Source organism: Macrobrachium rosenbergii, unplaced genomic scaffold (genome assembly GCF_040412425.1).
Source record: "Macrobrachium rosenbergii isolate ZJJX-2024 unplaced genomic scaffold, ASM4041242v1 13909, whole genome shotgun sequence".
Taxonomy (NCBI): Eukaryota; Metazoa; Arthropoda; class Malacostraca; order Decapoda; family Palaemonidae; genus Macrobrachium; species Macrobrachium rosenbergii.
Genome location: NW_027100726.1, coordinates 42,832 through 57,500, shown reverse-complemented (window position 1 = coordinate 57,500; position 14,669 = coordinate 42,832). Strand labels below are relative to the sequence as shown.

Here is a 14,669-nt window from a genome sequence, read left to right as displayed (position 1 = left end):
AAAAACCAAGGTAAAAATGAAACAAATAAAGAAAAGAACAAAGATCATGTGATGAAGGCAAAAAGCAAGCAAACAACACATTATGAAATGTCAGCACCACGATATGAGCCATCAGCACCTAGATATAGCACAAGGAACAAGCAATGTATCTATGATGCAAGGGGATGGTGCAGATATGGAGATAAGTGCAGGTTTATGCACAAAGTGAATAAATATGAAGCTGGAAGAACAAATATAATGGAAAAGTTGGATTTTTAATGTACGAATTTCTGGAAATGAAAAAAAAGATCAACATATCAGAACAGGAAAGAGACATGGGAAAATCCTTATTATTACCCATATTAGATAATGGAGATAATATTAAAACCATCATAGTGATGAACGCACAGGGTCTAGTTTCGAGTAACTCAAAAGAAAGATAGAGTTCTTAGAAGAACTAACCCAAAATGAAAAAAATAGAAATATTGAATATAAGTGAAACCTGGTATTCCCAAGAGACTGGTAATGATGACCAGATAAAGGGTTTCAAACTTATAGATCAGATAGAAAAATAGAAATCAAGGGAACCGTGATATATGGGAGAGATGCCAATCAAGGAAAAATCTGTGAGAAATATAGTAACACAGAATGTGAATTAATAGCGGTAGAATTTGAATCTGAAAAATTAGTGAACATTGTAATATATAGACCCCCTAATACTAAAGAGTTTGACATAATAATTGAAAAACTTGGATGAAATATGTAGAAATCACAAGGACTGGACTATACTCCTAACTGGAGACTTTAACTTTCCTTTTTGTAGAATGGAAAGAACGAATAGGAGACTGTGGTTGTATTTATACATATAAAAAAGAGAGCAATAGTAGTGCAGAAGATAAGAGGCAATTTGAAAAGCTATTAGATATGCTACTAGAACATAACATTCAGCAAATAAATCACCTACCAACAAGAAAGGATAATATTTTAGACCTAGTATTTGTGAATGAGGTGAACTATGTTAAAGAAATAATAGTATATAACACGAGTATTTCGGACCATAATGTCATAGAACTAACAGTCCGTTCCAGAACATACGAAAACAAAGAAAAGCAAGAGACGAAAAATGGGAAGGATATGGAAAATACAATTTCTATAGTAAGAATATAAATTGGTCAAAAATAAATGAAGAATTAAACAAAGAATGGGAAAACATATTTGTAAGTGATGATATACAGGTAAATACCGATATATTATATAAAATATTAGAGGAAATAGTGGAAAATATATACCGAAGAAAAAAGTAATCATCAGTCACGAATTCCAAGAGACAGAAGGATCTTGTTCCAGAAAATTAGAAAGTGGAAAAAAGCTCTTGCAAAAAAGAAAAGAATGCATGGAAAGTGATGGAACTAAAAAGTAAGATAGAAAATGCAGAACAAAAAGATTATACAATCAAAAGAAAATGAAAAATGGAACCTAGAAGAAATGACACTACAAAATATCAAGCAAAACCCTAAAATTTTTTATTCATATGCAAAAAGATGAATAAAATAAGAGTAGAAATAGGCCCTCTAAGAATTGAAGGGCGATTAACGAATGAAAAAAGGAAATATGTAACATATTAGCAGAAAGATATAAGAGTGAATTTACACCTAGAATTGACAATGAAGATAATGATACAGAAATAAGAGATGAAAATACTGAATACTTATCAGATATAGATATTACAGAAGCCGATATTGTGCAGGCTATTAATGAAATTAAAAATGGATCAGCAGCAGGACCAGATGGAGTACCTGCCATATTGTTAAAGAAAGTGGTTCATTCAATCGCAAAGCCACTATAACAATATTATTAAGACAAAAGTATAGATACAGGCAAGATTTATGATGAGCATAAATTAGCATATATTACTCCTACTTTCAAAAGTGGTTCAAGACTAGAGGCAAGTAATTATAGGCCTGTGAGTCTGACATCTCATATTATGAAAGTATATGAAAGGGTAATGAAAAAATATAATGAAACATTTAATGAAAAATAGATTGTTCAATATAGGACAACATGGTTTTGTACCCGGAAAAAGTACACAAACCCAACTGTTAGTCCACCATGAAAGCATATATAAAAATATGATAAATGAAAAGATACAGATGTGGTTTACCTAGACTTTGCAAAAGCTTTTGACAAGGTAGATCATAATATATTAGCGAAAAAAATTAGAAAACATAACATTGTTGACAAAGTAGGAAGATGGATAAAAGAATTTTTGCAAAATAGAAAACAGATAGTGATTGCAAACGATGAGAAATCGGATGAAGCTACGGTAATATCCGGTGTACCACAAAGTGCGGTGTTAGCTGCATTGCTGTTTGTGATTATGATTGCAGACATAACAGTAATGTTAAGGACTCAGTAGTAAGAAGTTTTGCAGATGACACAAGAATAAGTAGAGAAATTGCTTGTGATGAAGATAGGAACTCGCTACAAAGAGACCTAAACAAAATATATAAATGGGCAGAGATAAATAGGATGGTATTTAACTCTGATAAATTTGAATCAATGAACTATGGTGATAAAGTAGGAATGCTATATGCATATAAAGGACCTAATAATGAGACAATCACAAACAAGGAAGCAGTTAAAGACCTTGGTGTGATGTTGAATAGGAATATGTTATGCAATGATCAAATAGCAATTCTATTGGCAAAATGCAAAGCAAAAAATGGGAATGTTGTTCCGGCACTTCAAAACTAGAAAAGCTGAACACATGATTATGCTTTATAAAACGTACGTGCACGTAGTCCACTTGAATATTGCAATATAATATGGTACCCACACTGCAAAAAGGATATTGCACAAATAGAGAGTGTACAAAGGTCATTTACAGCTAGAATAGAAGAAGTTAAGGACCTTGACTACTGGGAAAGACTACAATTCTTAAATTTATATAGTCTTGAAAGGAGAAGAGAACGCTACATGGTAATTCAAGCATGGAAACAGATAGAAGGAATTACCGAAAACATCATGGAACTAAAATTATCAAAAAGAGCAAGCAGAGGTAGATTAATAGTGCCAAAAACTATACCAGGAAAATTAAGGAAAGCACACAGGACATTAATCCACCACGCACCAGCATCGATAATGCAGCGTCTATTCAATGCGCTACCAGCTCATCTGAGGAACATAACAGGAGTGAGCGTAGATGTGTTTAAGAATAAGCTCGACAAATATCTAAGATGCATCCCAGACCATCCAAGACTGGAAGATGCAAAATATACCGGAAGATGCGTTAGCAACTCTCTGGTAGACATCAAAGGTGCCTCACACTGAGGGACCTGGGGCAACCCGAACGAATTGTAAGATCTGTAAGAAAGATAAGATCTCTCTCTGTCACATACTGTAAGCAGTGACATGAAACGTCTGAAAAGAAGTTTGTTGATGAATTCAATAAAGAGAAGAAGAAGAAGAAGAAAAGGACAAAGCACAACCAACTGAACATCTTGATAACACCAAGAGGAAGCCCTTGCCTCCTCCCCCCATCCTCCTCCTACTCCCCATCTCCCCTTCTCCACCCTCCTCCTCCTAACCCCCCATCTCCTTTTCACCCTCCTCCTCCTGCTCCCCTTCTCCACCCTCCTCCTCCTACTCCCCCATCTCCCCTTCTCCACCCTCCTCCTCCTACTCCCACATCTCCCCTTCTCACCCTCCTACTCCCACCCCCATTTCCTTTTCACCTCCCTCCTCCTACTCCCTTCTCCAACCTCCTCCTCCTACTCCCCCATCTCCCCTTCTCCATCCTCCTCCTCCTACTCCCCCATCTCCCCTTCTCCACCCATCCTCCTTCTACTCACCCATCTACCCTTCCCACCCATCCTCCACCTACTCCCCCACCACATTGGTCCCCCACCTCCCCGGCGACCCCGAGAGCAGAATAGCCGCCACCCCCAGCAACAAGTTTTGCATTTTGGCGCCTAAACAGAAATGACAGTGACATTATAAATGAGGTTCGTAATGACAAAGAACAAGGTGATCACATTTTCAGCTCCTCCCCCTCCTCCGGGGTGGGGAGGAGGAGGAGGAGGAGGAGAGAAAACGCAAAAGGAGAATAATAGACTGTTGTAATTAAACAATGCGAATCGCACCACCAGCTTCAAGCAGACTGATGCAATCAGTATTATCAGCTGAAGGCTGAGCGGTGGGGGGCGGCAGCCTGCAGAGGATGACAAGAGCCGAAATGTCGTACCGCGCTTTCCTTGTTACTCACTGACTTTCGGAGGAGCGGTGCTGTGAATACCGATACTTATTATCCCGAGATGCCGAGGAGTGCTGCCTCTTGTGTTTCATAAGTCAAGAAAAGAGTTAACATGGATACCGACCAACAATGCCTGAAGGCAGTTGAGTGGTGATGCAACCCCCAACCCCCTCAACGGCCTCCAGATTCCGCATCCCCCAAAACCTGGTCGAGTTTGTTTGGCGATTTGCAACTAACGGAGGAGGCCGTTTCCTCAAACCGTTTTCGAGTAATGGCCTCCTCAAACAGGTGCAGATTTTGTCAAGCGCCTTGGAAGGTAAACTCCCGAGGAAGGCCGACTTTGACGCCTCTAGCTGCGAGAAATCCCACCTCCTTCGCCATGAGGCTCCAGATGGACCCCAGCAGTTTGGTCCGTTCCGTTGGGGAGCGCAAACTCTAGGTCAGTCTGTCAAGTCAATCTCGGGTTATGGAAGCCTGGATTTTGAGAAAAAGATTTTAAACAAATTCCTGGGGCCGCAGGTGGGGGGGGGGTTGTCTTCTTCACAGGTTTTTTATGACTGGATGAAGAGTTAGGGATGTATGTATGTTTGTATGTGTGTATGTGCGTATGTGTGCATGGATGGATGGACAGGGGATTGAATATTGGTGGTGGGGAAAGAGCCCGTGCCATCACGAGGCTGCTTCTACATCATCAGAAACAAGAACATTCTCTCTCTCCCTCTCTCTCTCTCTCTCTCTCTCTCTCTCAGATCCTATGCCTGTTTTCTGTCATGGACCTTCTACATGAACGATGTGAAAGTTGACCAATCAACGCCACAGCCTGCACCAAAGGCAAAACGGCGCCATTGTCGTGACGAGGACGAACGCCTGACTGAGGAAGAAACTCCCAAAACCGAAGGAGGACTCGGCCGAGAGACGCCTGGGAGCGCCACATTTCCGACCTTATTCGACAAGGGGAAGTAGGTGAAAAAGGTGTTTTAGTAAAACAAATTGCAACAGTTTGTTTTATTGCATGAACATGTTATATGGACCCTTAGTAACACCATATCCAAAATGGGACAAATTCTGCCATTCTAATTGTGTAATTCCACTTTTAACCATTTCGGAGGGGTACATTTTTTCATATTTTCTTGTTTTTATCGAAAACAGTGCGTTTTATGGGTAAGAGGTATAGAGACTAAAAAAATAGGAAATTAAATTCTGCACAAGTTTGTTTCCATAAGGTTTTGCTCTAAAATTGAAACTTTTCACAAACATCCCCGAAATTGGAATACAGATTTTAAAAAATAAAAAAGCAGAAAAATCGAATTTCGTCTCACATTTCCTTCAGTATCTCCTGGACTACTAATTTCACAGTAAAATTTTATAGAATTGGTCTTTTAGAATGAAGATTCTGCTTTCTTCTGGTATATTTGTTTTTCTTTGCATGCTAATATTTTGCACAAGAGACGCCAAAAGGAAAATATACCCAATTTCAGGTCCATGTGAAATAGATGAAAATAGTGGGTTCTGTCAAACAAATTACAATAGTCAGTTCTGTTGCATGAATGTGTTATTACGATCTTTATGAACACCATAGTAAAAAAAAATATAAATTCTACCATTCTGAATTTGCGTAATTCCATATTCAAAATGGCGGACGTTCTAACCATCGTTTGAGCTGGAATCTCCCAAACATTCACTTTTTAATATTTGAATATATTGATTGCATATTAATAGGAACATATTTAGAATAGTTCATTTCAGGCATGGAATCTGATCCTTAAAGCCTGCAGTAACCTTGATCAAATGCAACTGCACTTCATATTTAGAAAAAAGATTATCTTGAAAATTGACTTAAGGATTACATTGGTTGTAACAGATACAAGACAACCTCAAATGACAAAGAGCAACTGCTTTATCAGCTCCTTGAGCTTACAGAAATATAACAGAAAAAATAAAAACTACAATCTATTCTGGCTCAAAGTACATGCACGATCTAAATTAGTCGTGTTCAATGTCTTCATCTATTAACAAGCTAACACAAGTGCTAGCTTGACACTCCTCACAAAAAATCTGTCCAGCATAGCCCATGTGTTTTTACACGAACAGTGCCGAGTGTCACAAAAGCCTTTGCATTTGCATCTGATTTCTTTTAGTAAGGCATCAAGAGCTGGGCTGTTATCCGTCGTGCAAGGAATCAAGTTTTTCCATTTCTCTTTCCAACCCAATCATCAGGTGTAATATCTCTATTTACTAGCCAGATTTGTGTTTGATAATAAACACGAAATGAGTGATATTTAGCTGCAACACTAGGAGGCGGCAGGTCTTGTACATCAGCACTTCTCAGACTCTTGATGACTTTGCCCTGGAACTTTCTCTTTCTCAGCTCATCAAGAGCTGCCCAATTCGTGCTAGAACTGAAGACCTGAACGATTGCTCTTTTTGCCGCCTTTTTATTTCCTCATGAGTGGATTTGTCAGACAGGAATGGCACTCCACACTCGAAGAGGACGCTTTGTTTCTTCAGTACAACTCCCTTTCCTATGGTATTTGATCTTGACGTGGTATCACTTGCACACAGAGCAGCATGAATGGCTAACACCGGCAGCAGCATTCTTCACCGAGTTGTGAACTCATTTCTCCAATGTTCCAAATGGGGAGCTTCATATTGGATTTCTGTGATACCATGAACAGGGGCTGACTGTTATGTGAGGCTTCATGTGATGACAGAGGAGAACCAATATGTCAGTATCCTTTGCTATGACATAATATGTTACCTTGTTAACTGCCTCCTGCACTATTGGAAGATCTGCATCTCCCTCTGCATGCTTTTGTAGATACCCGCTGCTCATTCAGAGTTTCAGACAGGAAGTCAATAAAACCCTGTTTGTTTTTGTGATTTGCTAAAAATGACTCCTCATTTCCAAAGGGAAAGACTTCATGAGAAGGTGCAACATGAACACCCGGGGCAACAATTGCGCCCCGAACACTTTTTTGATGAGTCACGCATTTTGTTGATGCACTATTGCTGTCCCCATCAAAGACAACAATAGGATTGCTGTTTTTCTTGACAAGAGCAACATACTTGGATGCGATATCTTCATATGCTTCTCCTGTGGGCCATTTGGTGCGTTGGAGCAAGGATCGTACATTCATGAATTTATTATACTGAACAAAATAAATTGTTACATTAACTGAATATTATTGGTAAATAAGCAATTACTGTACTAATTATATATCAATTTCTGAATGATTCGGTGTGCATAATTCTGTTTGATCAGGGGAAATTTCAAGCGGATTCCGTAACTGAAAATCAGAGGTCTGAGCCCTGAATTTGGAAATGTAAGGATTGCCCTTTGACCCAGGAGTACATAGGGGTCAAGGGTCAAATCTGAAGCCAAACATGTATTCCTTGAGATCGTAGTTCTATTAGTAATCAATAGATTTATGTTCCAATGGATATTCGAGGACACAGAACTTCATCTCAAACAATGAGAACGTCCGCCATTTTGAATGTGGAATTGTGCAAATTAAAGATGGCCGAATGTGTCCTATTTTTTTCCTACTGCGATGTTCCTAAAGGTCTAAATATCACATTCTTGCAACAGAACAAACTATTGCAATTTGTTTGACTGAACCCACTATTTCCATCTATTTTGCATGGACTTCAGATTGGGTCTATTTCCCTTGTCGTGTTTCGTGTGCATAGTATTAGTATGTAAAGGAAAACAAATAGGCCAAATTAAAGTAAAAACTTCACTGTAAAAGGCCGATTCTATAACATTTTCCTTATTGAAGGAAATGTGAGATCAGAGTCAATTTTTTACTTTTTTCAAAAAATCTGTCTTTAAATTTCTGGTTTGTTTACGGAAAAAGTTTCAGTTCTAAAGAAAACTCTTATAGAAACAAACTTGTGTAGAATTTAATTTCCTATTTTTTTTTACTCTCTTTACCTCTTACCTGCAAGATGCACTGTTTTGGAGAAAAACGGGAAAATATGGAAACATGTACCCTCCGAAAAGGTTAAGTGTGAATGACACAGTTTCAAAATGGCCGAATGTCGCATTTTGGATATGGTGTCACTAAGGGTCCCTGTGACATGTTCGTGCAATAAAACTATTGCAGTTTGGTTTAATTAAAAGGCTATTTCCCTCCCATGGACTACTGTATGTCATATGGCCTTGAGGGAACAGAGGCTCTTTTCCCTCTGCTCTTCCTCCTCCTCCTCCTTCCCCCCCCCCCCCAACCTCCCCTCTCGCTGCAGCGGCGATGACGTCACCACCAGTGACGTCATCACCTCCATTCATCCAGAGGCGCTAAACGTAGGAAACAGGACAGTTGCCAGTTTTTGTTTTTCATACTTTTATTACAAATCGCCTTCATCAACGTTTCTGTTGCATTTCTGACGCCATAATCTCTTTGAGAAAGACAAGAAGTGAATGTTAACGAAATGCGAAAGATAAACAAAACGGAAGAAAATGAATGAATGACAGATACGAGTCATGTCAACACAACCACGTGCCTGACCCTCTCGGCCATGGCAGCTGCAGACAATACTGTATGTTCTTCTCTGTTGGCCCCAGGCCCAACACACCCAGTGACTGCACTGAGCCAGTGAGGCTGTGAGCCTCCCTCTCTTGCTCAAGTGAGCTTACTTCCTCCTCCACCTGCTCCTTTGATGCGACAGTTCCGGTCTCTCTCTCTCTCTCTCCGTATATATATATATATATATATATATATATATATATATATATATATATATATATATATATATATATATATATATATATATATATATATATGTTGTAACTTTAAGCTGCTTAGTTTTGTGTTCGTGGCTCTTATTAACGTAAATATTTTGTTCAGTTCTTTCCAAGTTTTCATTTATTTTCGTTTTTTTCTCGAGCCTCGAATAGCTGGATAGAGTCTTTTCGCTCCCACCAAGGGTTTGTTAGTTTGTAATTGATACCTCGCCCATGAAGTTTCTTTTTCTTTGCATGTACGAGCTCTGGATGGTTTTTGAGCCTTCGTTTTCTCCCAACGAAGGTGTTTTATGGACACTAGGTGTGTGCTTTAAGGGATTTCGGTACTCGGCTCCTTATAGGAAAGAACTCGACCGATAACGGCATCTGTGGCAGTGTATTCCTGTGGCGACCTGTCTTGTGTCTGTTGTTGTGGACTTTTGAGGGCGTGTCATTGGGCGCCTTATTGCTGCTGGTGGCTCTTTGTCAAGATATCACAAGAAGCCATCCTGTCCTTTTGGGTGACATATCCAGAAATATGTACGTCTCCTGCAGGTGTTGATGGGAACATCCTGCCTCTGTTGTACTGCCTCTCTGCTGCAACGCCTCTCTATACGTTACTGCACCGCCTCTCTGCTGCACCGCCTCTCTACCTACTGTGGCTCTGCCTTCCTGCCGTGTCGAGTCTTTCAGGGCCGTTAGGAGGCCTTTTGGTCTGACGAAGAAGGGTAAGCGTGCCTTCCGTGAATTATCAGTTTTTGTATTTATAAAAGACGACCCTGTTCTACGGTCCACATCTTCGCGACTATTGAGACAGTCCTGTGCTTGCTATCCGACGGCTGTATTCGTCAAGATTCATCGGTGTTGGTGTCAATTAGGATCATTTAAGCGAAGGAAATAGCTTTAACCTAATTGTAAATATGTTTTAATTTCGAGTTTGTAAATATTAGGATTAAGGTTCTCTTCCTCCTGTGTCTCTTCCTGTCGTATGTGAGAATTACGTTGTTGTGTGACAGTTTCGTTTCTTCCTTTTTCTCTAACCTGTTTCTTTATCTATCGTATGATAGATCGGTGGGTTAGCGTGAATGAGGTGATTGAAGGTAGTGACTGTGCATTGTAGGTGAATGAGTTTTTTTTTCTGTCCCTTTATTCAGTTATTCGGGGACCTGTTAAATGTTTAAACTGTGTAATAAATTCCTAAATATTACGTTAATGACTATCAATTATCCCTTTGAGTGCTTCCATTGAATTGTGTCACTGGTATTCCTGCTCTTAGACGAGCTTTGTCTATGTAGTCTGGCATTTTTGAAAGCTATATGTCATAACCTGGATTTAAAAAAAAAAAAAGAATTACTGTAACCAGTCGTTACAAATTGGCGACCTTGCCATCGATCTTCCAGTGATATAGTTCTTGGGTCACTCAGAGGGGTAATTTTGCATTTGGTTGGTTAGGGACAGGTCCCCCCGGCTCTTTTTCCTCATTCCCCCGTAACAATGCCGTTCTTTGAGGGTAATGTGGAGGTGGCGGCCTCCCAGCTTTTGGCAGACTCAGATTGGGAGAGGAAGTTATATGACTTAAAAAGGGATGAGTTATGGTTTCTTGCTGAATTTTTGAATTTAGGGTTATCATCTGAGTTAAGAAAGGGGCAGCTACTCTGGGAAGTTGTTAGGGCTGCTAAAGTGTACAGAGAAACCGTAAGTATGGGAGATGAGATCCAAAACAGAACAAGCAGTTGATATGAGTGATGGTAAGGAGAAAGCACAGGATAATGTTCACGATTATGTTAGGGAGATAGATGGAGAAGTTAATAGTAATGAGGTAAGTGAGTTGAGGCTAAGTATTTTAAAAGAACAAACAAAGATTAAGGAATTAGAATACAAAGCATTGCAGTTGCAGGCTGAAGAGAGAGTGAAAGAAAGAGGTCATGAGTTAGATTTGCTAAGGTTGCAGTTGTCTATGAAAAATAATAATAATGTTAATGATGACAAATTTAATCTGTTGAGTGCTTTGAAGTTGGTACCAATCTTTAATGAAGAGGACGTTCCCAATTCTTCATATCCTTTGAGAGGATAGGGAAAAAATTAAGTTGGCCTAGGGACATGTGGACCACACTGGTCCAATGTAGGTTAAAGGAAAAGCTCAGCGAGTATATAATACGCTCAGTGAGGATCTGTCGTCAGACTATGACACTGTAAAGCTATTATTTTGAAGGCATACGACCTCGTTCCCGAGGCGTATCATGAAATTTAGGAATTTGAAAAAGGACAATGAAATGACCTTCATGTAGAGTTCACAAGAAAGAAGGAGCAATTTTTGAGGACTGGCTTAAAAGTAAGGAAATAGATAATTTTGGGAAATTAAAGGAACTCATTTTAATTGAAGAATTCAAAGAGAATGGTGTCGAGGGAATTGAAGATTCACCTCGAAGAACTAAAATTAGATTGTTTGCAGGAAGTTGCCATTACAGCAGATGAGTACTCCCTTGCTCATAGACAGGACTGTGTAACAAGGGAAAATAATAGCAGTAAACGATTCTCACCTCGTAACAATAACTGGGGATAAACTATTCCAAAAGCCAGTCTGAGAGTACTAGTAAAAAACAAACCCAAGGAAAATAATAATAATAATAGCAGTAGTAGTAGCAGTAGTGAATATCGTAGTTTTGTGAACAGTAGTAGATCTGGTGGTGGTAATAGCAGTAGGAATACGCCAGAGTCGAGGAGTAATGTAATGTGTTTCTGGTGCAGTCGTAAAGGTCACGTGAAGGCCAACTGTTTTGCTATGAAAAGGTTCCTGGAGAAACAAAAAAGAAGCTGTTTGCTTGGTCTCCGCAGAACAGGTGTCGAAGGAAGATGAAAAGAAGTGACTCAGATTTAGAAATTATATATCGGATGGCACGGTTTACCTTAATGACACTAAACAAATCGGTCGTAGAGTGAAAATATTACGCGACACTGGTGCTGCGCAGTCTCTAATCTTAAGGCGGTCAGTGCCACATAACTTTGTTTTCTCAAATAATGACTTTGTTGTTTTGGGAGGTTTTCCCTAATACTATTGTTTCTTGTCCTCTCGAAAAATTATATCTGGAACTGATTACTTTATGGGAACAGTAAAACTGGCAGTAGTGGACAGTTGCCAGTTCAGAGTATAGATCTTGTTTTTGCAAATGATTTAGTAGTGAAAGACGAACTGAATTATTTTCCTATTTTGTCTTTAGTAGAAATAAAGTGTGATAAGGATTTTGAACCTATATCTATTATGACTCGTTCGCGCGCTCGAGTGGTGAACCTCGAGGAGGTTAATTTAGACTTAGACGAAGTAAGTAGACAAAAGACTGACACATTGACTGATAGCGTAAAAACAAATATTTTTAATGATGTGAACTGGGATGCTGAGGCTTTCAAGGAAGCCCAGATGAAGGAGTTTTGTAACCTTGAGGTTGATGATCTCGATAATGACATTTCTAAACCTTTCTTTTTAAACAGGATGGTTTGTTGTACAGGTCAGCAGGGCAGGGAATGCACCTGCTGACCAGGTAGAGGTTGTTAGGCAGCTGGTGGTTCCGGAAGAATATCGGAACAAATTGATGTGGCTAAGTCATGAAAGTAACTTATCAGGGCATTTTGGGGTCAGAAAAACATTTCAAAAAGTTAGCCGAGCATTTTTCTGGCCTGGAATGCGCCGGAGTATAAAACGTCACGTGCTCTCATGTGAGGTTTGTCAACTCGTGGGGAAGCCAAACCAAAAGATACCAAAAGCCCCTGATCCCTATCCCGTCAGTTGGAGAGCCTTTTAGGGAAGTGATTGTGGATGTCGTTGGTCCCCTTCCGCGGACGCGCGGAGGGCATGAATATATCCTTACAATGGTGGATAGGATGTCACGCTTTCCTGAGGCTGTCCCACTACGGGTATTAGGGGTGAAAAAGTTGTGGAGGCTTTAATTGGCTTTTCACGAGATTTGGTATTCCAAAAGTTTGCAGACAGATTGTGGGACAAATTTTACCAGTCGCTATTTTGAGAAGAAAATGCAAGAATTAGGAGTTAAACATATTACGTCATCTCCATATCATCCTGAGAGTCAGGGTCAGGTGGAAAGGTTCCACCAGACTCTCAAGTCTGTTTTGAAAAAATTTTGTTTGAGACAGGTGTTGAGTGGGATAAGGAAATCCCATATGCGTTATTCGCAATTAGGTCAGTGCCTAATGAAACCCTGGGGTTCTCGCCTTTCCAATTAGTATTTGGCCATAGTGTTAGAGGTCCCTTAGACGTGGTTAGAACACTGGGAAGGAGAAACCCCAGAAATAAATGTACTCGACTATATGTCAAATTTACAAGAGAAATTGCACAGAGCCTGGTCTTTTGCCCGAGAAAATTTGGCAAAGGGTCAAGCTAAAATGAAGTACAGTTATGATGTAGGTACTCAACGGAGAGAGTTTTGTCCAGGTGATAAGGTGTTGGTTTTGCTCCCCATACCTGGCAATCCGTTGAAAGCTCAGTTTTCAGGCCCGTGGAAGGTACTGAAAAAAATGAGTGATGTTAACTACCTGATTGAGACTCCTGAACGTAGACGTAAATCACAAATATGTCATGTTAATATGCTGAAACCTTATTTTTGTAGAAATGAAGCTGTAGTAGTAGAAGCAGTATCACTAATGAATGTAGACGTAGAACCAGTTATTGATAATAATTTCTCTGTTGGTCCAAATGTCCTCTCTGATAATTCTGATGTTTTAAATAATCTTAATGTTAAATTTCAGCATTTAGATGCAGATAAGGCTGCTTCTTTGATAGACCTGATTACTGAGTATAAAGATTTGTTTCAGGACGCCCCTGGAAGGACTAATGTATTAGAACATGATGTTGATGTTGGAGACGCCCAGCCTATCAAACAGTGTCCATACAGGTTAAATCCCATAAAAAAAGGTGTGGTTAAGGATGAAGTAAAATACATGTTAGATCACGACCTTATTAAGCCAAGTTGTAGTCCCTGGAGCTCTCCAGTAGTCCTTGTTAAGAAAGAAGGCAGTCAGCATCGATTATGTTTTGACTACCGTAAAGTGAATGAAGTAACCAAGACTGACTCCTTTCCACTGCCTCAGGTGGAAGACTGCATTGACTGTATTGGATCTGCCAAATTTATCAGTAAATTTGACTTGTTGAAGGGTTATTGGCAGGTCGGTCTTACACCCAGGGCAAGGAAAATATCTGCTTTTGTGACGGGTGACGGCTTGTATGAGTGTGAAGTTATGCCATTTGGCATGAAAAATGCAGCCGCCACCTTTCAAAGATTAATGAATTTGGTAAAATGTAATTTAGAGGGATGTGTTGTCTACATAGACAATTTAGTCATCTACAGTGATGACTGGGACACACATCTCAAGAGGATAAGGGCATTATTCGAGGCTCTAAGAAAGGCTGGAATAGTTATTAATCTGAGAAAGAGCGACTTTGCTCAAGCAAAGGTTGTGTATCTCGGACATGAGATAGGCTTGGGCAGAGTCGCTCCTAAGAAGGCAAATGTTGAAGCAATATCAGTTTTCCCTGCGCCTCGGAACAGAAGGTGGGTAAGGAGATTCCTTGGCATGGTGGGATACTACCGTAAGTTTATAAGAAACTTCTCTGACCTTGCCACCCCTGACTGAATTACTGAAGAAAAATGTAAAATTTATCTGGGATGGCAAGTGTCAGGAAGTTTTGAAAAGTTAAAAGCGGCG

General features: G+C 39.7%; 1 protein-coding gene across 1 annotated transcript in view; it reads left to right on the top strand.

The window, feature by feature from the left end:
* LOC136838046 (uncharacterized) overlaps window positions 1-3,914 on the top strand; it is a 5,689-nt gene extending 1,775 nt beyond the window's left edge. The window contains exon 2 of the mRNA XM_067102899.1: window positions 3,411-3,914. Coding sequence (XP_066959000.1) covers window positions 3,411-3,914 — 504 coding nt within the window. The remainder of the gene's footprint in view (window positions 1-3,410) is intronic.
* Window positions 3,915-14,669: the final 10,755 nt, after the last annotated feature.